Source organism: Stomoxys calcitrans, chromosome 3 (assembly GCF_963082655.1).
Source record: "Stomoxys calcitrans chromosome 3, idStoCalc2.1, whole genome shotgun sequence".
In the NCBI taxonomy this organism is placed as follows: domain Eukaryota; kingdom Metazoa; phylum Arthropoda; class Insecta; order Diptera; family Muscidae; genus Stomoxys; species Stomoxys calcitrans.
Window position 1 is genome coordinate 151,665,480 of NC_081554.1, and position 27,037 is coordinate 151,692,516.

Here is a 27,037-nt window from a genome sequence, read left to right on the forward strand (position 1 = left end):
CTGGTTTAAGTCTTTCGCACAGTACGCTCGAGAATATCTTGTATGCAATGGGGAGGAGACTTATTCCTCTGCAGTTGGCACATTCCGTTTTGTCTTCTTTCTTGTGTACGGGACATAGTTTGCTGAGGTTCCAATCATCGCGAATGCGTTCTTCTAGCCAAATTGCGCAGACGCTCGTCTGCTGCATACGCCTTATCAGCGTGTCGCCTCCGGTCTTAAACAGTTCAGCGGGTAACACATCGGCTCCTGCTGCTTTGTTGTTTTTCAGTCGCGTCACTACTACTTGGACCTCATACTGACTAGGGGGTAAACATTTTCTATGCCTAATGTTCAGCTCACGGTTCTTTCATTAGCGGTCTAGTTTTTGTCTGAAGTATGTATATTACGCCAAACGCCTGGGTTCAAATCCCGGTGTGAATATTAGAAAAATGTTCAGCGGCAGTTATCTTCTTACTAATACTGGCTACATTTGTGAGGTATCCGGCCAAGATAAAACTTATCTACCAAGTGATGTCGCCTTGCGGCACTCCGTTCAAACTCGGCACAAAAAGGAGGCCCCTAATCATTGAGCTTAAACATTAATCGGACTGAACTCATTGATATGAGAGAAGTATCCCCTGTTCCTTAATGGAATGTTCATGGGAGATTTAACAGTAGTTATTTAAAGTGTTTAAGGTGTCCGATGTAACGGGGAGGGCTTACGTTCCACGACAGTTATATTTATCATAGAATCGTACTTCCCGGAAAATATGGCGTTGTAAAATAACAAGTAAAAGCGTGCTGAGTTTGGCGGAGACGAATCTTGGGAGCCAATCACCATGGGCTCTGCTAAAAGTTTACACAAGACACAAGACAAATCTAGTTAAAGGGCAAAGATGTACTTTATGTACCAAATTTTTGCCAAACCAGGCAAAAATTAAACCTTTTAGAGCCCATAGAAAGCTAATCGAGAGATCTGCTCCAGACGTCAACACGAAAGATAGATTTATATGAGAGCTATGCCAGGTTATACACGGATTTGAACCACACTCGGCACCATTGTTGAACATTGTAACAGAACTCTATGTGGAAAATTTCAGTCAAATCGTATAAAAATTGCAGCTTCTAGGGGCTCAATATGTCAAATCAGGTTTTACACCGATTCGGAGCATATTTAAGGGCAAAATTTAATCTCTATCGAATAACAATGGCGGCTTCTAGGGGCTCAATATGTCAAATGGGGAGATCATTTTATATGGTAGATGTATCAGGTGTTACAACGATTTGGGCCATACTTTGCACGATCGTTGAGAGCCATAATAGAACACTGTTTCAGACCAATAGGATTAAAATTGTGCCTCAGGGCTCTAGGGGCTCAAGAAGTCAGTCAAGTTGAAGGACCACTTTATATGGAAGCTAAGTCCAAATCTGAACCGGTATGGCCATGCAATCAGCAACGACCTATCCAAAGGAAGTAACTGCTAAGCGGCTAACTATTCGACCACTATTGAGATTTCCACAGCCGAACTGACGCGAGGACGGACATTGCCAAATCGACTTAGAATATCAAGACGATCAAGAATATATATACTTTATTGGTTAGCAGATCAGTATTTCAAAATGTTACAAACGGAATGGCTAGCTTATTATACGCTCATCCTACGGCGGAGGGTATAAAAAGGCCCTTTGGTACTTTACATACATCAAATTTGATCCACTTTCTTTAGATCACTTAAAAAATCTTCCAAAACTTTTAGCTGCCTTCGAACGGATTGGGTGGCAGTACCACCAATAACATCATACTTCTCCACATTTCCAGCATAATCGGCCACCTTGAAGATGTCAACATCGAAATGGGGACAGATTTGTTGCAAATCACCCAGAGCCACACCATTAATATCAACCGACAAGCGTTCAGCATGGGCCACCACAGCGCCAATATAATGATGGGCTTTGCGGAAGGGAACACCTTTGCGCACCAAATAGTAGGCCTGTATGGAATTTAATAAAAATAAAACAAACATTTCTTTGACTTAAGCTCAATCGCTTGAAGACTTACCCAATCCGTGGCTAGCATATCGGCACTCAATGCCGCCTCCATTTGTTGTGCTTTGACCTTCATGTTTCTTATCACACCACTGGTGACTAGCAAAGCCTGCTGCAATTTGTCAAAAGCCTCAAAGCAATACTGTTTATCGAATTGCAAATCCTTGTTATAGGTCGAGGGAGTTCCCTTAATAGTCATCATAATGCCTGTCAAACAGGCACACAAACTTGCCGATAATCCCCTGACCAACTCCAAACTATCGGGGTTGCGTTTTTGTGGCATCAAACTACTGCCTGTGGAGAATTCATCGGATATTTCTATGAAATCAAATTCTTTGGTGGCATATATGATTAAGTCTTCGGCCAAGCGGGATAAATGTAAACCAGCCATGGAACAACAATAGATGAAATCCACTGAAATTAAAGGAAAACAACCTCATAAAATTTGTCTCGCGAAATTTTAAATTTTTAATCCCAAGTGCATAAACTAACCTCTGACAAAAAATAGGGTAGTGCTCTCAAATTTATTGAGAGGCTTGGTGCGAAGGATTCTAAGACTCTAGCCTATAAGGAGCGAGATTACCTTAATTTAGCAAATGACTACAATCATTGGATTAACTTCAAGGTGTGCGCCAACGGTAAACTAAAGGGTGATTTTTTTGAGGTTAGGATTTTCATGCATTAGTATTTGACAGATCACGTGGGATTTCAGACATGGTGTCAAAGAGAAAGATGCTCAGTATGCTTTGACATTTCATCATGAATAGACTTACTAACGAGCAACGCTTGCAAATCATTGAATTTTATTACCAAAATCAGTGTTCGGTTCGAAATGTGTTCAAATTTTGACAAATTTTGTTCAGCGATGAGGCTCATTTCTGGTTGAATGGCTACGTAAATAAGCAAAATTGCCGCATTTGGAGTGAAGAGCAACCAGAAGCCGTTCAAGAACTGCCCATGTATCCCGAAAAATGCACTGTTTGGTGTGGTTTGTACGCTGGTGGAATCATTGGACCGTATTTTTTCAAAGATGCTGTTGGACGCAACGTTACGGTGAATGAACACATTTCGAACCGAACACTGATTTTGGTAATAAAATTCAATGATTTGCAAGCGTTGCTCGTTAGTAAGTCTATTCATGATGAAATGTCAAAGCATACTGAGCATCTTTCTCTTTGACACCATGTCTGAAATCCCACGTGATCTGTCAAATACTAATGCATGAAAATCCTAACCTCAAAAAAATCACCCTTTAAAAAACTCTAGGGAAGGTACTTCGGATACAGTAGCGGGCGGAGCATCTTAGATGTAATTGTACCCACTACAAGCGTCCGACGCCCTGAGAAAGAGTGGTTCCACTGCTTTCTCAACTGCCCCTGGTTGCGTATTAAAACTCATCATGACACAATTGAACGAGTCTTGCTAGGGTGAACTCCAACAGGAATCAGACGACGAGGCTGGTAGAAAATCTGAAGCTTGACTACTACGCTGCAGATGTATCTGCACCATTTGAAGTCATTCGACGGCACTAAATGCCCTTCTAATGGCTTATCCAGGAACCAAGGGTGTGTGGAGGACTAAGAAATCTTGCATACTCAAGGGTACGGGGAATGAGAGACACAGAGCCTGTATTCTTTGAAAGAGAAGTCTTAATGTCGTTTCGTCGCTAAGCAATGAGCATTCAGTAGTATGTTAGGTTGAAAAAAAAGGGTGCCGATATTAATCTGAGTCATGTCACTATAGACATACCCCTAAGCCAGTAATCGGCTTGTTGTGCGCTCTAAAAACTGAAAAGTAACCTCGAAAAATAAATTAAAGTCAAGAATTCCGTGCTAATTACAAAATCCTCAATTGTTTTCCATACCACTCCCCTTAGTTGGTTCATGTCTGGTATTGTGTCCCTACCTAAGTACCGGTATCTGTTAGCCGCTGAAGCCGGGGCAATGACATAGGAAATGCTCCAACGTCTTATCAACTTCCCCATATGTCCTACGCATGCCATCACTTGCCGCACCGATTATGCATATGTGTCCCGTTATGACACCAAAAGCTATATTGACCTTCTTACATCCTCGTCCTCTCACGATCCGGATCACCCCATAGGATTCTCGCCGTCCTACCTACGGTTTCGCTGTTCCACAGTGTTACATGCGCCTTTGTCGCCCACGCTCTTAAATCGGACCACCCGAAAAACTTCGGGTTAACTAAGTTTATTGACAGCAGTTCTCTGGCCACTATGGACCGAGACTCAAACGATGCGGATCGTGCCAACCTCAGAGAAGATGTTAATCTCCTTCTTAGACTGCAAGACTGTTCGTGACCTTACTGTCCTGGTTGTTATAACCCTGATGTCCAGTTTACAGTCAGTAAAAATTTTTATAGTCATTGAAACCACTTATTCCGTGATCACCCGGATCTCTGCCCGCAGGATTGTATTATGGTCAGGCAATCGAAAACAGATCTCATTCCTTGGCTTCTCAATGTAGACCCCCAGGCCTACTTTGTCCTCATGCTTTGATCCATCTGTAAAGCATGATCTCCATCCGTAAAATGGCCTGCTCCAATCCTCCACCCATTCTCCAACGCCTTAAATCTCATAGCCGCAGTGGCTGCCTCACATTTAATCTGCAGGTCCATGGGTCGGATATCTAGAATAGTCTCCAGTTAATAACCACCTTCGTTAGGTTAGAAATGGTAATCAACCAAAGGAGTGGCGATAAAATACCCCCTGTGGCGTACCCTGTGTCACTTTCTCCCTCATATTTATTTAGCATATGGTTTATTCAGTCTCTAAGGACCCGATCCACCCACAACTGGTCTAAGGATAAGATTAATATGTCCGCCCGCACATTATTAAACGCCCCCTCGATGTCAATGCAATTGTCGATGTCAATTGTATTTGAGCAGTTCGCTGGATGTCCTTTATCATGGTGTCCACAATACGTTGCATGGGATTGGGTAGAAACACCACGCTTGCCTCCTGCCAGGCTTTCGGAGTATATACAAGTCCTAGGCACGTTGTGAAAATATTGGTCAGATGAGGCGCCAGATAGTTGGCCTTCTTTTGTAGTAACGCCGGAAATATTCCACCAGGTCCGGGTGACTTAAATGGTTTGAAGCTCCTCAAGACTTCCTTAACCATATATTCCGTTATGATAAACCTTCGATCAACCTTATTTTTCCAAGATTCCGGTTTCTCTGTGAGTCCCGTCGTATACTGTGAAAAATGCGTTTTTATCAAAAGCCTCCACATCTCCTCCGTTGTTTCTGCTCTCACTCCCATGTCATCTACTTAAGTTTCAATTTCAACCCATGTTTTGAAAGAAAATTTTTCATCTTGGTGGCGTCATTAACGCTATCGACCTGGTCACAGAAAAGCTTCCAGGAGGCATGTTTTGCCGCTGTGGTAATTTTATTGTTTTCCTTGAGCCGTGTGTAATACACACCCCAATATATTGGTTTGCCCAAAAAGTAATTGCGGATTTTTTAAAAGAAAGTAAATGCATTTTTAATAAAACTTAGAATGAACTTTAATCAAATATACTTCTTTTACACTTTTTTTCTAAAGCAAGCTAAAAGTAACAGCTGATAACTGACAGAAGAAAGAATGCAATTACAGAGTCACAAGCTGTGAAAAAATTTGTCAACGCCGACTATATGAAAAATCCCCAATTACTTTTTGGGCAACCCAATATATTCTAAACCTACTGTGGCGATGATCTGAGAAGGAATGCTCCATGGAGACCCTCCAATCCTGAACCTCATCGATTAGATTTTCCTAACATATTGTCACATCTAAAACTCCCGCTCTAATCCTATTAACAAAGGTAGAGGTGTTACCAATATTAAGTGCTGTTAGGTCTTTAGTATTCAAGAATTCTGCCAGGTCTTGGCCCCGCTTATTAGGACTGGTACTACCCCACGAAATGTGGTTAGAGTTCGCATAGCTTATAATACCCTAATAATACCTCATTTCATGTCTGCTATGCCTTCCTTCCTTCCAATGCGCCTTCTTCAACTCTTCAATGTCTTTTTAGGTCGGGAACACTTCGCCCTGAATGTGGATATCGAATTCGTGACACTGTAACCTATATCCACCTATGACGCTGAACGCCTGCGTTCCAATCCAACCCCAGGGTCTTTGTACCGGAAATGAGTATTCATTTCCCGAAAATCAATAAATTTCCACCCCAAAAGCTTTTATATATAAGGGAGATACTTTGGGGTGAGGCATCTCCCCAATCACATGGCTCTTCAATTGGACATTAAATTCATTTTTATACCCTGCACCATAGGATGGTGGTACACTCCTCGAAATATTCGTCTAAGACCCCATAATGATCTTGATCGTCATGACACTTTAAATCGATCTAGCCATGTCCGTCCGTCCGTCTGTCTGTCGAAAGCACGCTAACTTCCGAAAGAGTAAAGCTAGCCGCTTGAAATTTTTCACAAATACTTCTTATAAGTGTAGGTCGGTTGGGATTGTATGTGGGTCATATCGGTCCATATTTTGATACAGCTGCCATATAAACCGATCTTGGATCTTGACTTCTTGAGCCACTAGAAAGCGCAAATATTATCCGATTTGGCTGAAATTTTGCATGACTTTCAATAACTGTGCTAAGTATGGTTCAAATTGGTCCATAATCTGTTATAGCTGCCATATAAACTGATCTTGAATCTTGACTTATTGAGCCACTAGATGGCCAATCGGATAATAATTGCTATTATCCGATTGGCATAAATTTTGCATGAGGTGTTTTGTTATGACTTTCACGAACTGTGCCAAATATGATCCAAATCGGTCTATAACCTGATATAGCTGCCATATAAACCGATCTGGAATCTTGACTTCTTAAGCTGCTAGAGGGCTCAATTATTATCCGATTTGGCTGAAATTTCACTTCTTGAGCCTCTAACGAGCGGATTTATTATTCGATTTGGCTGAAATGACTTCTACTATGGTCTCCAACATTCAATTAGCATATCAATTCTCTTCTTTCATCCTTTGTTTGCCTATAAGGGGATATCGGGAAAAGAACTCGACAAATACGATCCATTGTGGAGGGTAAGATAAGATTTGGCTCGGCCGAACTTAGAACGCTTTTACTTGTTTCCCCTCAAACACCTTCCGTTAAAGCTCTTTATTGTCGTGATTAGTCTATATATCCATTTGGCGGGTTTTGGGCGGCTGCCGAGGCACCCGATCCCAACAATAAAAACCATGTTTTGTTTTTGGTTTCGCAAACCAATCGCCGAGATCTGGTGTTTTTGAAAACTATAGTAATGAGATGTGCTTTTTAAGGGAAGATATTTCCACTCAAATATGAATACCAAATTCATGCTCCACTCCCAAATCCCCATATTGCCATGGCCAGTAAATATGAACCGTATAAAGGTCGTTTTGGGGATGGGGAGGCCACCGGCACTTTGTCCTGAAAATAAATAAGAAATTCGTTCTTTACTCCCAAATACCGTTGATGTTAGCTCCATATTGCTATAGTCGGAAATGATGTTTAGTTTAAGGGGTGCTTTAGGCCATACCCCCACACACTTGGCTCCAAAATTGAGTATCAAATTCGTTTTCTACTCTCAATTGCCTTTCATTTGAGTCCCACATTGTCATAATGGACCAATTAACCTATTTGACGTATTTTTAGGAGGAAAAGCGCCACCTAAACTTGAACGTAAATTTTAATGTCATATTCGTAGTCTACTCCCAAGTATCTTTCATTTGAGTCCCATGTAACCATGGTCGGCTAATATGGTCATTTGAGGGTATTTGGGCATATTATCTGTTTTGGTACAGGGTATTATAACTTAGTGCATTTGTTTGTAACACCCAAAAGAAAGAGAGATAGACCCATTGATAAGCATACCGATCGACTCAGAATCACTTTATGATTCGATTTAGCTATGTCCGGCTGTCTGTCTGTCTGTCCGTCTGTCTGTCCGTCTGTCGGTCCGTCTGTCTGTCCATCTGTATGTCCGTCTGTCTGTCTGTCTGTCCGTCTGTCCGTCTGTCCGTCTGTCTGTCTATCCGTCTGTCCCCAAACTACAGGACGCAATTTTCATCCGATCGTCTTCAAATTTGGAACAGGCATATTTTTCGGTTTTGAGACGATATATATATATATATAAAGGGTGATTTTTTTGAGGTTAGGATTTTCATGCATTAGTATTTGACAGATCACGTGGGATTTCAGACATGGTGTCAAAGAGAAAGATGCTCAGTATGCTTTGACATTTCATCATGAATAGACTTACTAACGAGCAACGCTTGCAAATCATTGAATTTTATTACCAAATTAAGTGTTCGGTTCGAAATGTGTTCAAATTTTGACAAATTTTGTTCAGCGATGAGGCTCATTTCTGGTTGAATGGCTACGTAAATAAGCAAAATTGCCGCATTTGGAGTGAAGAGCAACCAGAAGCCGTTCAAGAACTGCCCATGCATCCCGAAAAATGCACTGTTTGGTGTGGTTTGTACACTGGTGGAATCATTGGACCGTATTTTTTCAAAGATGCAGTTGGACGCAACGTTACGGTGAATGAACACATTTCGAACCGAACACTGATTTTGGTAATAAAATTCCATGATTTGCAAGCGTTGCTCGTTAGTAAGTCTATTCATGATGAAATGTCAAAGCATACTGAGCATCTTTCTCTTTGACACCATGTCTGAAATCCCACGTGATCTGTCAAATACTAATGCATGAAAATCCTAACCTCAAAAAAATCACCCTTTATATATATATATATATATATATATATATATATATATATATATATATATATATATATATATATACTATATATATATACTAGCTGACCCGGGCCCGCTCCGCTGCGCCTTCTTTTACTTTATATGGAACAAAAGTTTCCTTGGAATATTTATTTTCGACAATTAAAGATCTTTTAGTGAAATTTTTTCCCTTTGGGGGTGTTTTGGGAAAGGGGTGATGCCCTTTGGGTGTTTTGGGTATTGGGGTGGTCCCCCAAACACTATGCCCGGAAAATATATCAGCAACGTGCTCTATTCTCATATATCTATACATCATTTATTTGAACCCCATATTGCCATTGCCCTCAAAATTGGATATCAAATTGGTTTTCTATTCTCATTTTAACACCTTATTGCAAAAGTCAGCAAATATGTCCGGTTTGGGGTATTGGCCCTAAGAACTATGAATATTTTGTTCCACTCTCTTTAAGACCCAAATTTTCTTGGTGAGCAAATACGTCCTATTTGGGGGTTGTTATGGTGGTGGGACGTCCCCTGGACCATTGGCCCCTAATGTTGATATCAGATACATGGTTTAATCCCACATACCTTTAATTTGAGCCCCATATTTCCATAGTAAGCAAACATGACCGGCTTGGGGGGTGTATTGGGAGATGGGCGGCCACTCAGTGACATGACCTTGAAAATGTATATCGGATTCGTGTTCTACTCTAAAAACCCTCTTATTTGAGCCTCATATTGTAATAGTCAGCAAATACTTCCTATTTGGGTGGTGTTGTGGGGGTGGGGTGGCCCCATAGACACTTTTCGCGAATATTGATATCAGATTTGTGCTTTACTCCCAAAGACCTTTCATTTGAGCCCCATATTGCTATGGTCGTAAAATTGTCGCCTTTGGGGGATTTTTTCGAGGAGAGACACTTGGTCCCATATTTGGATATCAGATTCGTATTCTACACTCAAATACCTTTTATTTAAGCCCCATATTCCCATGGTCAGTTAATAAGTCCTGTTTGGGGGGTGTTTTTGGGAAGGGGTGGACCCCCAGAAACGTGGTCCCACATTTGGATATTAGATTCATATTCTACTCGCAAATACCTTCCATTTGAGTCCCATATTGCCATGGTCGGTAAATATGTCCGATTTAGTGGTGTTTTGGGGCTTGGGGTGGTCCCCCTAGCACTTGGTCCGACAATTGGATATCAGATACGTTTTCTTATCCTAAATACCTTTCATTTGAGTCCCATATTGTCGTGATTGGTCTAAATATATGTTTGGTAGGTTTAAGGGTGGGGCAGCCCCCCTAGGTACCCCATACGAAATTTGGATACCAAATTTTTATTTTTAGTGTACTATAATAGAGCACACAAAATTTCGCTAAAAATCGCACCACCCATCTCCGAGATCTGGCGTTTCTGAAAATTAGGGTAAGGGGGAGGGTCGGCCCCCCTTCAGATATCAAAAAATTGAGTACCCTATTTTCACCACGAGGTCATTTTGCACCATCTGTGAAAATTTCAAGAAAATCGGTTTAGCCGTTTCTGAGTCTATAAGGAACACACAAACATACAAACAAACACAAATTGATTTTTATACCCTCCACCATAGAATGGGGGGTATACTAATTTCGTCATTCTGTTTGTAACTACTCGAAATATTCGTCTGAGACCCCATAAATTATATATTCTTGATCGTCGCGACATTTTATGTCGATCTAGCCATGTCCGTCCGTCTATCCGTCCGTCCGTCCGCCCGTCTGTCTGTCGAAAGCACGCTAACTTCCTAGTGCTAGCCGCTTGAAATTTTGCACAAATACTTCTTATTAGTGTAGGTCGGTTGGTATTGTAAATGGGCCATATCGGTCCATGTTTTGATATAGCTGCCATATAAACCGATCTTGGGTCTTGACTTCTTGAGCCGCCAGAGTGCGCAATTCTTATCCGATTGGGATGAAATTTTGCACGACGTATTTTGTTATGATATCCAACAACTGTGCCAAGTATGGTTCAAATCTGCTCATAACCTGATATAGCTGCCATATAAACCGATCTTGGGTCTTGACTTTTTGAGCCTCTAGAGTGCGCAATTCTTATCGGATTGGAATGAAATTTTGCACTACGTGTTTTTTATGATGTTCTATAACTGTGGCAAGTATGGTTCAAATCGGCTCATAACCTGATATAGCTGCCATATAAACCGATCTGGGATCTTGACTTCTTGAGCTTCTAGAGGTCGCAATTATTATCCGATTTGTATGCAATTTTGTACGACGGATTCTCTCATGACCATCAACATACGTGTTTATTATTATCTGAATCGGTCTATAGCCCGATACAGCTCCCATATAAATCGATCCCTCTATTTTATTTCTTGAGCACCCCAAAGGGTGCAATTCTTATTCGAATTGGCTGACATTTTACACAAGTCTCCAACATATAATTTAATTGTGGTCCAAACCGAACCATATCTTGATATCGCTCTAATAGCAGAGCAAATCTTTTCTAATATACTTTTTTTGCCTAAGAAGAGATGCCGGGAAAAGAACTCGACAAATGCGATCCATGGTGGAGGGTATATAAGATTCGGCCCGGCCGAACTTAGCACACTTTTACTTATTCTATATAAGAAGAAGAGATGTTTCTTTCCAGACGAACCTACACCATCTGTGAAACACAAATTGATTTTTATCTATAAGATTAAAAAATGAAAAGCAAAGTAATAAAATAATGAAACAAGTAATTCAAAGATTACTTGATTCCAATGCTTACCAACAAAATCTCTGTCACCCACAGCATGCATGCTATTATCGGTAACCCCGACAAAGCCTAACTTTTCAGCCAACCACAAACGATCGATGCCCAAGGGATTACCTGCCAAGGCACCACTACCCAAGGGTAAGATATTCGAACGATCTCTTAGCTCAATTAAACGCAAACAATCTTCACGCAAAGCAAAAGCATGCGACAGCAGCCAATGTGAGAAAAGAACCGGTTGAGCCCTTTGCATATGAGTGTAGCCGGGCATTAGAACTTTCAAATGTTCCTGCGATTGCAGGCACATTGCTTCCACAACTTGACACAATGCCGAACAAGTTTCTCGTATGGCTTTGCGCATCCATAATTTCATATCGGTTACAACTTGATCGTTGCGGCTGCGACCGGTGTGCAAACGCTGGCCAAGCTCACCAATCAACTCTATTAGACGTCTTTCGTTAACGGTGTGCACATCTTCATCGGTAACTAAAAATTTCATGAGTCCCTCAATCCACTCGTAACGCACCAGCTCTAGCCCACCCAAAATTGAGGACATTTCTTTGCCGGTCAAATAGCCAGCCATGGCCAAGGCTTCGGCATAGGCCCTACTGCCATCCAGATCATCGGCAAATAGACGTGAGTCCACCGGCAGACTACAGTTGAGCGATGCCAGACAATCGTTCGTTTTTCCAGCATTTTTGCCAAAGCGTCCACCCCACAATTGTGTCATCTAATTTCTCTGTAGATTCTTGATAACGCTTAGCGATCTTAACTTGACGAATTGAGAATCACTACTATTTCAGCGTTTATTATCTCGCGAGTTCGGCGGAATTTGTTTTTGTGAAATTAGAATAAAATAATTCCCTCTTATCAATGACATAGATGTACACATGTACTTGTTCTTTCTATTACCTCACAACAATCTTTGCCTCAGCATGAAGAAAAACATGAAGAAATTTGTTGGGAATCAGAAAAAAAAGTAAAAGCGTGCTAAGTTCGGCCGGGCCGAATCTTATATACCCTCCACCATGGGTCGCATTTGTCGAGTTCTTTTCCCGGCATCTCTTCTTAGGCAAAAAAGGATATCAAGATAGGGTCCGGTTTGGACCACAATTAAATTATATGTTGGAGACCTGTGTAAAATGTCAGACAATTCGAATAAGAATTGCGCCCTTTGGGGGCTCAAGAAGTAAAATAGATAGATCTATTTATATAGGAACTGTATCGGGCTATACCCCGATTCAGACCATAATAAACATGAGAGGATCCGTTGTACAAAATTTCAGGCAAATCGGATAATAATTGCGACCTCTAGAGGCTCAAGAAGTCAAGACCCAAGATCGGTTTATATAACAGCTATATCAGGTTATGGACCGATTTGAACCATACTTGGCACAGTTGTTGGATATCATGACAAACACGTCGTGCGAAATTTTATTGCAATCGGATACGAATTGCGCACTCTAGAGGCTCAAGAAGTCAAGACCCAAGATCGGTTTATATGGCAGCTATATCAGGTTATGGACCGATTTGAGCCATACTCGGCACAGTTGTTGGATATCATAACAAAACACGTCGTGCAAAATTTCATTGCAATCGGATAAGAATTGCGCACTCTAGAGGCTCAAGAAGTCAAGACCCAAGATCGGTTTATATGGCAGCTATATCAGGTTATGGACCGATTTAAACCATACCCAGCACAGTTGTTGGATATCACAACAAAACACGTCATGCAAAATTTCATTCCAATCGGATAAGAATTGCGCACTCTAGAGGCTCAAGAAGTCAAGACCCAAGATCGGTTTATATGGCAGCTATATCAAAACATGGACCGATATGGCCCATTTACAATACCAACCGACCTACACTAATAAGAAGTATTTGCGCAAAATTTCAAGCGGCTTGCTTTACGCCTTAGGAAGTTAGCGTGCTTTCGACAGACAGACAGACGGACATGGCTAGATCGACATAAAATGTCACGACGATCAAGAATATATACACTTTATGGGGTCTCAGACGAATATTTCGAGTAGTTACGAACAGAATGACGAAATTAGTATACCCCCATCATATGGAAGAGGGTATAATAAATTTAATTGAAGGGCATAAGTTTATTCTACATACCAAACTTCTGCCAAACCAGCAATAATTAAAGCTTCTAGGAACCGAACAAGGATGATCGAGAGACCGGTTTACATGGGAGCTATATCAGGTTATACACTGATTTGGACCGTATATGGCACAGTTGTTGGAAGTCAAAACAGATGACCGCATGCAAAATTTCAGCCAAATCGGACAAAAATTGCGGCTTGTAAGGACTCAAGATGTCAAATCGAAAAATCGGTTTATATGGGAGCTATATTCACCGATTCGAACCGAACTTAGCATAGTTATTGGAAGTCACAATAAACACTTAATGCAAAATTTCAGCCAAATCGAAAAAAATTGCGGCTTGTAATGGGGTCAAGAAGTCAAATCGGGAGATCGGTCTATATGGGAGCTATATTAAGTTATAGGCCGATTTGGACCGTACTTAGTATAGCTGTTGGAAGTCACAACAGATCACTACGTGCAAAATTTCAGCCAAATTGGATACAAATTGAGGCTTGGAAGGGAGTCAAAAAGTCAAATCGGGGGATCGTTTTATATGGGAGCTAAATATAAATCTGAACCGATATGGCCCATTTGCAATCCCCAACGGGGATTGGCTAGCTCTACGCGGAATGACTAGATTAGTATACTCCCATCCTATGGTGGTGGGTATCTTGATCGCCACCTTCAAAATGCTTGATTTCAGGGTCCGACATCCAAACTCCCTACTATGGCAATAAGGCGGTCAAATAATAGGTATTTGATAGTAGAAAACGAATTTGATATCTAATTTTGAGGCCAATTGTCCCCCTAAACCAATTGCAATTGCTACACAAATAAAAGAAATTTAACAGAAGAGCACGATGTTGATATTTTTTCAAGCCTAAGTGCATGGGTGGCCGACCCAACCTACATATCTCTCAAACTCGACATATTTGTGGATTATGGCAAAAAGGGGCTCAAGTTCTATATCTATTTTATGGTTTCAGGGACGACTCCCCCTGACGACGAACCCCCATATATACCGACTATAGGAATATGTAGCTGAAATGTGATTTTGGGAGTAGAGTATGAACCTGATATTCACTTTCGGGCCAAAGGGTTTTGCTACTCCAATCCACCACCAAATCTGAGAGAGTGAAGTAGATCTAACATGCAAACTGTAATGGGCGGACCTTCCTGCTACCATATTTTCAAAAGCGCCAGATCCCGGAGATGGATGGGGCGATTTACGCGAAATTTAGTACGTTTATAATAACTGAACAAGTAAATAGGCGTTAAGTTCGGCAGCCCCGAACTTTGACGAACCCACCATTTCGGGTATATATGTAAACCAACTTTCGTCATGATCCGGTGTAAATGCGTAATTTATGCTTCCATAGCAGCTGTATCGAAATATGGTCCGATTTTGGCCAAATTCGGTACGGACATTGAGTGATCTAATAAGAACATGGTCAATTTTGTAGAACGAAATATTGGTAGCTACAATATATCCAAATATAGACCGATCTGAACCATATACGAAACGGATGTCGACAAGCCTAGCATAAGTCGCTATGTCAAATTTCAGTGAAATCGGATTATAAATGCGCTTTTTATGGCCCCATAACCTTAAATCGAGAGATTGGTCTATATTAATCCAGAGATCGGTCTATATGGCAGCTATATCGAAATCTAGACCGATCTAGACCAAATTAAAAAGGAATGTCAAAGGGCACAACTCACTGTCCCCAACTTCGGCGACGTCGATCGATCTGGGTCAAATTAAAGAAAGATGTCGAGGGGCCTAACACAACTCACTGTCCCAAACTTCGGCGACATGGGACAATAAATGCGCCTTTTATGGCCCCAAAACCTTAAATCGAGAGATCGGTCTATAAGTCAGCTGTATCCAAATCTGAATCGATCTGGGTCAAATTAAAGAAAGATGTCGAGGGGCCTAACATAACTCCAAACTTTGGCGACGTCGGACAATAAATGCGCCTTTTATGTCCCCAAAACCTTAAATCTAGAGATCGGTCTATAAGGCAGCGTATCCAAATCTGAACCGATCTGGGCCAAATTGAAGAACGATGTCGAAGGGCCTAACACAATTCACTGTCACTGTGGCAAAATCGGACAATAAATGCGCCTTTTATGAGCCCAAGATCTTAAATCGTCAGATCGGTCTATATGGCAGCTTTATCCAAATCCGTACCGATCTAAGCCAAATTGAAGAAGGATGTCGAAGGACCTAACACAATATAATAATAATAAATGTGGCTTTTATTAGCCTAAGACCGTATCGGTCAATATGGGGGCTATACCAAGATATAATCCGATATAGCCCATTTTCGAAATTAACCTGAAATTATGTATATATATATATATATATATATATATATATATATATATATATATATATATATATATATATAAATATATATATATATATATTTATATATACATAAAATATTCAAGAATATGAAGTAAAATATGATTTTAAAAGCGTTCTGAAAGTTTCATACCATCAGAAAAGGTCATAGTTTCACTTTTCTTTTTGCGCCTAGAGGCAACTTACGAGAGTTTTCAGTCTAGTAGAGACTATAATCTTAAAGGTTACTTTGAAATGTTCCTGAGAATCCTTGCGCTTTTTTTGTATACCCACCACCATTGAATTGGTGGTATACTAACCTAGTCATTCCGTTTGTGACACCTCGAAATATTCGTCTAAGATCCCATAAGGTATTATATTCTTGATTGTCTCGACGTTCTGGGTCGATCTAGTCCGTCCGTCGATATCACGATAGCGGTCGAACGCTTAAAGCTAGCCGTTTGAAATTTTGCACAGATACTTAGTATTGATGTAGGTCGTTGGGGATTGCAAATGAGCCATATCGGTTCAGCTTTAGAAATAGCTCCCATATAAACCGATCTTCCGATTTGACTTCTTGAGCCCCTGAAAGCCGCGATTTTTGTCCGATTTGGCTGACATATTGCATGTAGTGTTCTGTTATGACTTCCAACAAATATACCAAGTACGATCCGAATCGGTCTATATCCTGATATAGCTGCCATATAAACCGATCTCCGATTTGACGTCTTGAGTCCCTGGAAGCCTCAATGCTTGTCCGATTTCACTGACATTTATCATATGATGTTTTGTTATGATTAACAAAGACTGTGCCAAATACGGTCCAAACCGGTCTATAACTTGATATAGCTCCCATATAAACCGATCTTCCTATTTGACTCCTTCAGCCCATACAAGCCGTAATCGGGACATACATCTTACACGTTGCCATCAATCCTTGCTCTGTAGGAGTTGAGGCGGAACTACTGGTTTGCCGGGGAAGTCAATTTCTATTTCTTCAGGTGCAATGGGAGGCGGTCGTTCTCCAAGGACTACATTCACCCGGTAGCCATTTACCGCATCTGCTACCGTGTCTGCATGAATGTCGTCTAGACCCGCATGATATGCCGCTTGATCAAGAGGTTCTCTCTTGTAGCGCTGAACCTCACGCTCTAGATCATGTAGATCTACCTTTAGGCTTTTGGGCGTTGGATACCTCTCCACGAGATGATGATTTAGATGGTCTCTGCAATAACAACCCAAAAGGTAGTGCTTATCTCCTGCTGAAGTTGGTCCACATGAGAACTGAGGGGACAGCCCGTCGCAGTTCGAAGGGCGGCATTCTGAAAGATCCGAATATTATTCCACTGCGTGTCACAGAGCTGACGAGACCACACTGGGGCTGCATAACTTACCACAGATCGGCCAATTGCTTTGTACGTGGTCAACAAGGTTTCTTTGTCAGCACCCCAAGTACTGCCAGCGAGTGACTTGAGGACCTTGTTTTTACTTTTGACTTTATTGCAGATTGCTGTTGCATGTGGGGAGAAAGTGTAGGAGCTGTCAAATGTGACGCCAAGTATTTTGGGACACTTGATGGTCGGAATCATTTCTCCATCGTACATCACTTTCAGCCCAGTGTTCGCCTCACGCGCATTTGTAGTGAACAATGTGGCGGAAGATTTGGTGCCAGATATCTTCAGATTTCTTGTAGCGAAATATGAGGCCAGTTCGTGGACGCCGACGTTCAACCTAACGCAGATGTCATCAATGGCTCGGGGGCCTGATGCCAAGGTCGTACAATCGTTCGCATATGATACGATCTCTATGTCGTCTAGGGGGGGAGCGTGGAATGGAGGATAGGTGGAGATATCACCCCACTTTGGGGAACTCCCTGTTTCACTCTAAGGTGCTTCGACGACTTGTTATCCCTAAATTCCACAAATGACCACCTATTGGCGATGTTTTCAAATAGTTTGGCATGGCTGATGGTGTCGAATGCCTTCGATAAGTCCAGTGCCACGAGGACCATCCTATCACATGGGCTGGGCAGAATGAAGCCAAGGCAAATGTGTGCGGTGATGGCATGCAAAGCAGTTGTTGTGCTATGCAGTCTTCGAAAGCCATGCTGATGCCCGGCGAATGAAAAATCTCCTGCGAGGCTCGGGAGGAGTAGTGCCTCAAGAGTGAGGGAAGGGAGATCGGTCTGACGACTCGCCCAAACTCAGGTCCTTTTCAGACTTGACAGGACAGTAGTAAGGTACTCAACTCCAGGTAGACCCAGCATCAGCATAGAGATTCCGTCGGGTCCCAAAGCCTTGGATGATTTGGCGCCACGGATAACATTCTCAACTTCGGCCACGGTAAATTGAGATGGCTGTCCATCGGCTCGGAGACCATGTATACGACGAATGGCTCTCCTCCTAGCCCTGTCACTCTCGGGATGCACAATAAATTGACGGTTGAACAACCTGGCGCATCTCTTCGGATCAGTCACGGTTACTTCGCCAAAAGTGACGGAGGTCCTGTCATCCCGTCTATCGGGGTTCGAGAGTGACTTAACAGTAGACCACAGCTTGCCTAAACCGGTGCCTAATATCCATTGGTCCAAGCGTTCCAGCCACAAATTCCGCTTATCTTCGTTGACTACCCTGTTTATTTCCAGATTCAGCTCGCTGATTCTGGGATCAGTGGGGTCCGTACAATGAAACCCATCACGCTCGTCTGTGAGTACCATTGCCTGCGTTGGGAAATTGGGCTGGAGCTTTCAATCTGTTCTGCCAAAGCTATGCCACGCTGGTCGTTACCTAGGGGACAATGCCATGATGTGTGATGCGCATTAAAGTCCCCTAGAACCAGACGATTTTGGCCAGATAGCAACCCACTTATGTCAGGGTTGTAAGCCTGGCCATTAATCGGGACACAGCTACCAACCGGCGGTATGTACACGTTGTATAGCTCTAACTCGGCAGTACCAGACCTGACTGCTATCCCCATGCATTCCATGTAGGGGTCACTAGAGTCATTCGTAAGCGAGATAGGTCTATACTGCACGGAATGGTGTATTACGAAGGCCAATTTCCCACCTCCATTCCTTGAGCGATTCTACTTGCAAATATCTTTCATTTGAGTACCATATTGCCATGATCGGTAAATATGTCCGATTTTAGGGTGTTTTGGGGATTGGAGTGGTCTACTAAACACTTGGTCCAACAATTGGATATTAGATACGTTTTGCAATCTTCAATACCTTTCATTTCAGTCCCATATTGAAGTCCATCTACTGTTCAATACTCAGCCGGATCCAAAGGATGGCTTGTTTGTGCATCACAGCCGCAATAAGGACCACACCATGGACATTGTGGCTAGACAAATTGCTGCGACCACTGCCGTGAGGCTAAGGGAGCTTTCTCTTTGATCATGTACAAGTTGGGATGTATTGGTTCTCAATAATAACCAAAGATTTTTGTTTCAGTAAAACAACGTTAAAAATTATTTTGTCTATAGACTAGAATGTAAAACTAAATTCCTACGCTATATCTTCTAGGAATAATTTGTTCAATTCACAGCATAAGCGATGCAGAGGTAAACCCATGACACAGTAATAATCACCATCAATGCGGGATATTAAGGCTCCACCAGCACCTTGAACACCATAACCACCGGCCTTATCTCTGTAAGAAAAACACGACTAACAGTTAAAACTTTTTACTGTTCGTTACATATGAGGTACTTACAGCGGTTCTCCACTATCTACATAGGCTTGAATCTGTTCATTTGTCAAATGGCCAAAATAAACGTCAGCAGTTTCTGTAAAGCTGCGAACACCTTTGGAATGTTTCAAAACTACGCCAGTAAAGACACGATTGCACTTTCCTGCAAGACTATAAAAATCATATCGTATAAGTGGGTTAAAAAACAAAACAAAAAGTTCTGCTTGGGCGGAATTTATATACCCCTCCCCTCTTCGAAAATCTGCGGCTACAAAAACAGATTTTTTATGACATCCACAATCGCCCAATACTCTAGAATCCGATGAAATCTTTACTTCGATGCTGAAACAGGTTGGTCTAATTGTGTCCCTGGCCAAGGTCCTTAGAGTGATGCCTCTACTGAAGTCAGGTAATGATTCGAGTAAAACGCTACTACTCTCGTCCAAATGGTACAAATTTTCCAACTGCTCAATCAGGTCAATATGACAATTGTGGCACTTGATCTATCGGAGGACTTCGCTACTTTTTGCCTTCCTTTCCTACAAAACTGCAACATTGGATTACGAACTATTTATGTGGTCGGCAGTTCAATGCGAAATTTTGCGAATCAGTTTAAAATCTGTCAATCCACTTTTCCAACTCAAGGTATTGAGATCGTATAATAGGACGATTGTACTATCTTAAGCCACATTCTTCAGATGTATGAGAAAATTTCGAACAACAACTATCCTAATATATTTGGGGTCATATCCTAGGCTAGCTACCTAAGCGGACTCATTGTTATTGTGACACCGGTGATACCAGGTTCGGTCAGACTTCGTAGCCAAAATACTAGGACAGGTTAGGTTAAAGTGGGAGTCTGCCATCAGGCTCGCTTAAACGTTTTCGTCCATTGTGATACCACAGGAACAGAAGAAGGAAGATGCCTCCTAGTTCCTACCATCCATATGATCGTTTTAAAAAGCCCAATGAATTGCGAATGTTCACATCCGCTATATCAGAGAGGTCCTCAAAGAAATAAGAACCTAAAGTGGAACTTCTTCTGACTGTTAGTGCGGGACACACACACAGAAGGTTTTCTATAGTCTCTTCTTCTTTGATGCATCATAGCTTCTGCAAACGTCGTTGCTGGCAACTTTCAGTCTGTCAGCATGTTTTCCGATTAGACAGTGACCTGTCTTGACGGACACAATGACTGAGACGTCTGTTCTAGCCAATGGCAGCAAAACAGTCGACCTCTTCAAGCCTAGATTAGGACACACAGTTTTGCAATGCTATCAGCCCCCTCTTTTGGACCATCTATCATTCGTTGTCCTTCGGGCCTGGTCCTGAAAACTTAGGCATACCCATAGATTCCAGTATCCCTGAAATGTGTAGGCTAGTTCCTAGTCTCTAGAATTTTGAACTGTTCAGCCATCTCGTTGAGAGATCTGCGACAGTCGAGGGCGGTTTTCGTGTTCAGAAATAAGTTCTCCAGGGATTTAATGGCATTATATCTTAGCCATTCCACCACTTCCTTAATTGCAAGGATCTCCGCTTGATACACACTGCAGTGGTCGGGGAACTTTTTCGGTATGATCAGTTCTAAATTTTTAGAGTCTATGTAACCTCTGTTACCAGGGATATCGTAGTTCCAATCGGTTCTATCAGGAATAGTGGTACAGTACTTTTTATCAAAAAGCGGTGCAGGTAGGGTGTAATCCATACTGCCTGGAATATCGGATATTGTATCAATGATAACACAGTGTCCGTAGCCGCCACATAACCAATGAGCTCCCTTAATCTCACGGCAGTGGTCGCTGCAATTTGGGTAGCTACAATGTCCAGAGGCATAAGATGTAGCATTAAATTCAGTGCATCCGTTGGTGTCGTCCTCAGTGCCGGTTAAGTATTGAGCAGTAGGTGGACTTTTGAAGCGCCGTTCACCAGACCACAACACCATAAAGCAATTCCATGGCAGCCGGTTGTATGTACCGGGTTGACCCGATGAATTCCTTCATCGACAAAGGCTGCCGCCTCAGTGTACCACACACTGCTACTACAACAACTACCATATAGCATTATAGGTCTGACAACTGTAGTATATACCCAATGCATGACACGTAAATGGTGCCGCCCGACCTCTCACTGAGACTCTCCACTCGATACCGCTGATTGTCCGCAACTGCAAATACAGCTACTCCTTATGAAGCATTCCACTATCCGCAACCTGTGGACGCACCCAGTAGCTCGCAGCTAAGCTTCTCATGACAGCAATGAGCACCACATAGATCTGAACTCAATGTTCCAGCTTGTGTGGAGCTCAAAGCTATACCGTGCCGGGTAGGATGTTTGTGGGGTAAAGATGCAATTCAACAATGGATTATAGATACAATTCTATGCATTTTGCTTTGTGAGATCAATAGTTACCGACGGAATGGTTTTTAGTACACTATGCCATCCCATGGTGAAGGTTATGGATTTCTGTTTTCCAATTACCTAGTTAACATTTTAAACGCCTCATTGCTATCCTTTGGTTTACCATATATCTCAGGACCCATAGTCACCATGGTATCAGCTGCTATTACCAACAAGTTTTCCTGATTGTCATCGGACTTTAAACGCTCGTACACCTCATCGGCTTTTCTCAAAGCTGTAGCTACTATAAACTGGGAGAAATCCTTAAAGTCTGCGGCATTGAGGTTTTCCTCAAATGTGGAAGGACAAAGTTCGGCATTGAGGCCCTATGTAGGGAGGGTGGTATATTTATGTAAGAACTGAAATATTTTGATTTTGCAAGTGCCTACTTACCAGTGACTTTACCAATTCCTGCCTCCTTGGGGAACCAGAGGCTAAGATAATGCGTTTTGAGGGAAGTAAATGCTTTATGGGGGCTAACATGTTGAAAATTATATTTTTTTATTTATTTATTCCTGAGTATTGTTTACAAAATAGCAAAACAACAACAAAAATTAGGAAAACGTGCGTAAACATCTGGTTATTGTCGATAAGAATGATCTACCTAACACACAGTACTTATACAGCAACGCATGTCAATCAAGCATGTCGGCTGTTGTTGTTTTGTTCTACATTAGGTATAGATAACGATAACAATTTGGTTGCGCTATAAAACACCGTTTAAGCAGAGTATTGTGTTCAGCTTTTCAAGCGCAAATTCTGTCAAACTCCATACAAATAAAAAACAAGTAAAAGCGTGCTAAGTTCGGCCGGGCCGAATCTTATATACCCTCCACCATGGATCGCATTTGTCGAGTTCTTTTCCCGGCATCTCTTCTTAGGCAAAAAAGGATATAAGAAAAGAATTGCTCTGCTATTAAAACGATATCAAGATATGGTCCGGTTCGGACCACAATTAAATTATATGTTGGAGACCTGTGTAAAATTTCAGCCAATTCGAATAAGAATTGCGCCCATTGGGGCTCACGAAGTAAAATAGAGAGAACGATTTATATGGGATCTGTATCGGGCTATAGACCGATTCAGACCATAATAAACACGTTTGTTGATGGTCATAAGAGGATCCGTCGTACAAAATTTCAGGCATATCGGATAATAATTGCGACCTCTAGGGTCAAGGGATCTTGATCCCAGAGCGGTTTATATGGCAGCTATATCAGGTTATGAACCGATTTAAACCTTATTTGACACAGTCGTTGGATATCATAACGAAATACTTCGTACAAAAATTCATTCAAATCGGATAAGAATTATGCCCTCTAGAGGCTCAAGAAGTCAAGACCTAAGATCGGTTTATATGGCAGCTATATCAGGTTATGGACCGATTTGAACCATACTTGGCACAGTTGTTAGATATCATAACAAAACACGTCGTGCAAAATTTCATTCCAATCGGATAAGAATTGCGCACGCTAGAGGCTCAAGAAGTCAAGACCCAAGATCGGTTTATATGGCAGCTATATCAGGTTATAGACCGATTTGAACTATACTTGGCACAGTTGTTGGATATCATAACAAAACACGTCGTGCAAAATTTCATTCCAATCGGATAAGAATTGCGCCCTCTAGAGGCTCAAGAAGTCAAGACCCAAGATCGGTTTATATGGCAGCTATATCAGGTTATGGACCGATTTGAACTATACTTGGCACAGTTGTTGGATACCATAACAAAACACGTCGTGCAAAATTTCATTCAAATCGGATAAGAATTGCGCCCTCTAGAGGCTCAAGAAGTCAAGACCCAAGATCGGTTTATATGACAGCTATATCAAAACATGGACCGATATGGCCCATTTACAATACCAACCGACCTACACTAATAAGAAGTATTTGTGCAAAATTTCAAGCGGCTAGCTTTACTCCTTCGGAAGTTAGCGTGCTTTCGACAGACAGACGGAAGGACGGACGGACGGACGGACGGACGGACGGACGGACGGACGGACGGACGGACGGACGGACAGACGGACGGACATGGCTAGATCGACATAAAATATCACGACGATCAAGAATATATATACTTTATGGGGTCTCAGACGAATATTTCGAGTAGTTACAAACAGAATGACGAAATTAGTATACCCCCCATCTTATGGTGGAGGGTATAAAAATGTCGGCGAAACGTCGGCTGAAAATAGGCGGAAAAACATGGCAAAAAACTATTATAGTGGCAACACTTGAAATTATTGCCGGCTTCATTTATGCTGGTTGTATTGGTTTCAATAATTCATTTTTCTTTATTTATTTGAGAAAAACTTAATAAAATAGAGAAAACAATTAGTGTAGATAAAGAAAAGAGTTTTGGTATGGATATAACAACATTTGGTTGCTGTCAAATTCCGCTCGCGGAACAATTTAAAATTTCAGCGGCTCTTCCGAAAGAAGAATAGAATACCAACCATTACATCGCTCATTAAATCCGGATTTAAGGCTCTCGTCAGCTGATTTTATAAAGGGAAAACAGATGATCGAGCCGGGGTTTAAAGGCGGGTACCTGTGTGCTGTGTTTTATTATAGTCCTATCCAGTGCAAGAAAGATGTTGTGGATAAAATATTATTGCAAAGTTGGCCAAAATTAAAGTCTAATGTTTGGTACCAGAGACCACCGTAGCGCAGAGGTTAGCTTGTCCGGCTATAATGCCGAACGCTTGACGGACGGACATGGCTAGATCAACTTAAAATGTCACGACGATCAAGTATATATATACTTTATGGGGTCTCAGACGCATATTTCCAGGTGTTACAAACAGAATGACGAAATTAGTATACCCCCATCCTATGGTGGAGGGTAAAAAAAAATCATATATTTTTATTGCAAACTAGCTGGACAAGGCCCGTTCTCTTATTTTATCTGAGCCCTATGCTGGCACGGTCAGGAAATAAGCCCTGCTTGGGGTGATGGTACGGTCTTTCAGATATTTCGCCCCAATGTGTATATGAGATTGGTGCTCAACTTCCAAATTTTTTTCATTTGAGCCTTATATTGGTATGGTCGGTAAATATGCCCAGTATGGGGGTGTTTTTGGGGGCGAGGTGGTACCCCATGTATTGGAAGTAAGGAAGTGTATTCGTGTTCTCGTCTCAAATATCTTTTATTAGAGCCTAATATTGTCTTTATTGGTTAAAATTTCCATTTGGCGAGCTTTGGAGGTCGCCCTAGACATCCCACCTTAAATAACTATAACAAGTTTCTGTTTTTATACCCACCCAGGATGGGGGTATATTCATTTTGTCAGTCCTTTTGCAACACATCGAAATATGCATTTGCGGCCCTATAATATATATATATATATATATATATTTATATATATATATATATATATATATATATATATATATATATATATATATATATATATATATATATATATATATATATATATATATATATATATATATATATATATATATATATATATATATATATATATATATATATATATATATATATATATATATATATATATATATATATATATATATATATATATTTCGACAATTAAAGTGCTTTAGTGAAATACCATGCTATGAAAATAGTATATCGCTTGACTACCAGTTTAACAATATAAGTGCCTTTATCTGAATCCCATATGATCTTTATTGGTCTACGAATTTAAGTTGGGCTGCAAGGTGTGCTCCATTCTTAATATACTTTATTTCAGCCCGAAAATATCATCGTGATCTTCTCTCAAATACCATTTATTTAAAGCCCATATTGCCATTGGTTTTGAGGGGGAGTTTTCAGGATGAGGCATCCCCCAAACACATGGTCCCAAAGTTGGTTATCAAATTCGTTTGCCAATCTCAAATACCTTTCATTTGAGCCACATATTGGCATGTTCGAAAAATTTTTACCCTTTGGATTTCAAATTCGAATTCTACTCCCAAATACCTTCATTTGAGCCCCATATTGCGATGGTCAGTAAAAAATAGCTGTTAGTGGGGTATTTTGGGAACGGGGTTGACCCCCAAAAATTGATCCCGAAAGTGGGTATCAATTCTTGCTCTGCCCCCCAATACCTTTTATTAAAGCTCCACACTGACATGGTCGGTGAATATAAGCCCTGAAAATATATCAGCAACGTGCTCTATTCTCATATATATTTAAACCCCATATTGCCATTGGCCTCAAAATTGCTTATCAAATTCGTTTTCTAATCTCAAATACCATTCACTAAAACCCCTTATTGAAAAAGCCAGCAAATATGTCCGGTTTGGGGTATGGGCCCTAAAAACTATGAATATCGAGCTCCACAGTCTTGAAGACCCAAATTGTCTTGGTGAGCAAATACGTCCTACTTGGGGGTTATTATAGTGGTGTGACATCCCCTAGACAGTTGGTCCTGAATGTTGATGTCAAATTCATGGCCTATTCCCAAAATCACTTCAGCTCCATTTTTCAATAGTCGGCAAATGTGTCCGGTTTGGCGGTGTTTCGGGGGGATGGGGCGGCCACTCAGCGACTTGGCTTTAAAAATATATATCCGATTCTTCCTATTTGGGTGGTGTTATGGGGGTGGGGTGGCCCCATAGACACTTTTCCCGAACATTGATATCGTGCTTTACTTCCAAAGGCCTTTCATTTGAGCCCCATATTGCTTTGGTCGTAAATTTGTCTTCTTTGGGGGATGGACGAGCCCTCAAACACTTGGTCCCACATCTGGATATCAGATTCGTATTCTAAACTCAAATATCTTTTATTTAAGCCCCATATTATTATGGTCAGTTGTTGTTGTTGTAGCAGTGTGTTGTACACTGAGGCGGCAGCCCTTGCCGATAGAGAACTCCATCGGGTCAATCCGGTAGGCACAACCGGCTGCCATGGTCTGTAAATAAGTCCTGCTTGGGGGGTCTTTTGGGGAAGAGGTGGACCCCAGAAACTTTGTGCCAAATTTGGATATCAGATTCGTATTTTATTCGC

At 41.4% G+C, this 27,037-nt stretch overlaps 2 protein-coding genes across 2 annotated transcripts; both read right to left on the reverse strand.

The window, feature by feature from the left end:
• Nucleotides 1–1,550: 1,550 nt before the first annotated feature.
• On the reverse strand, nt 1,551–12,314 carry LOC106087356 (argininosuccinate lyase). Its single transcript, XM_059365994.1, has 3 exons — nt 11,542–12,314; nt 2,039–2,439; nt 1,551–1,970 (listed from the first exon to the last, which is right to left on the reverse strand). The coding sequence occupies exons 1-3, from the start codon at nt 12,254–12,256 to the stop codon at nt 1,683–1,685; spliced, it is 1,404 nt and encodes a 467-aa protein (XP_059221977.1). The 5' UTR covers nt 12,257–12,314; the 3' UTR covers nt 1,551–1,682.
• Nucleotides 12,315–19,208: 6,894 nt separating this feature from the next.
• On the reverse strand, nt 19,209–22,653 carry LOC106087355 (dTTP/UTP pyrophosphatase). Its single transcript, XM_013252373.2, has 4 exons — nt 22,453–22,653; nt 22,141–22,385; nt 19,687–19,833; nt 19,209–19,623 (listed from the first exon to the last, which is right to left on the reverse strand). Exons 1-4 carry the CDS (start codon nt 22,540–22,542, stop codon nt 19,479–19,481), a joined length of 627 nt encoding a protein of 208 aa, XP_013107827.2. The 5' UTR covers nt 22,543–22,653; the 3' UTR covers nt 19,209–19,478.
• Nucleotides 22,654–27,037: the final 4,384 nt, after the last annotated feature.

Bases quoted from the DNA above. Each gene is read 5' to 3' on its own strand.
- LOC106087356 (XM_059365994.1), bottom strand. From the start codon at position 12,256: ATGACACAATTGTGGGGTGGACGCTTTGGCAAAAATGCTGGAAAAACG. The intron at 2,440-11,541 runs GTAAGCATTGGA...CTTTAATTTCAG, and splicing joins GGGTGACAGAGATTTTGTTG to TGGATTTCATCTATTGTTGT. The intron at 1,971-2,038 runs GTAAGTCTTCAA...AATTCCATACAG, and splicing joins ATATGCTAGCCACGGATTGG to GCCTACTATTTGGTGCGCAA.
- LOC106087355 (XM_013252373.2), bottom strand. From the start codon at position 22,542: ATGTTAGCCCCCATAAAGCATTTACTTCCCTCAAAACGCATTATCTTA. The intron at 22,386-22,452 runs GTAAGTAGGCAC...CTCCCTACATAG, and splicing joins AGGAATTGGTAAAGTCACTG to GGCCTCAATGCCGAACTTTG. The intron at 19,624-19,686 runs GTAAGTACCTCA...TTTTTCTTACAG, and splicing joins GTAGATAGTGGAGAACCGCT to AGATAAGGCCGGTGGTTATG.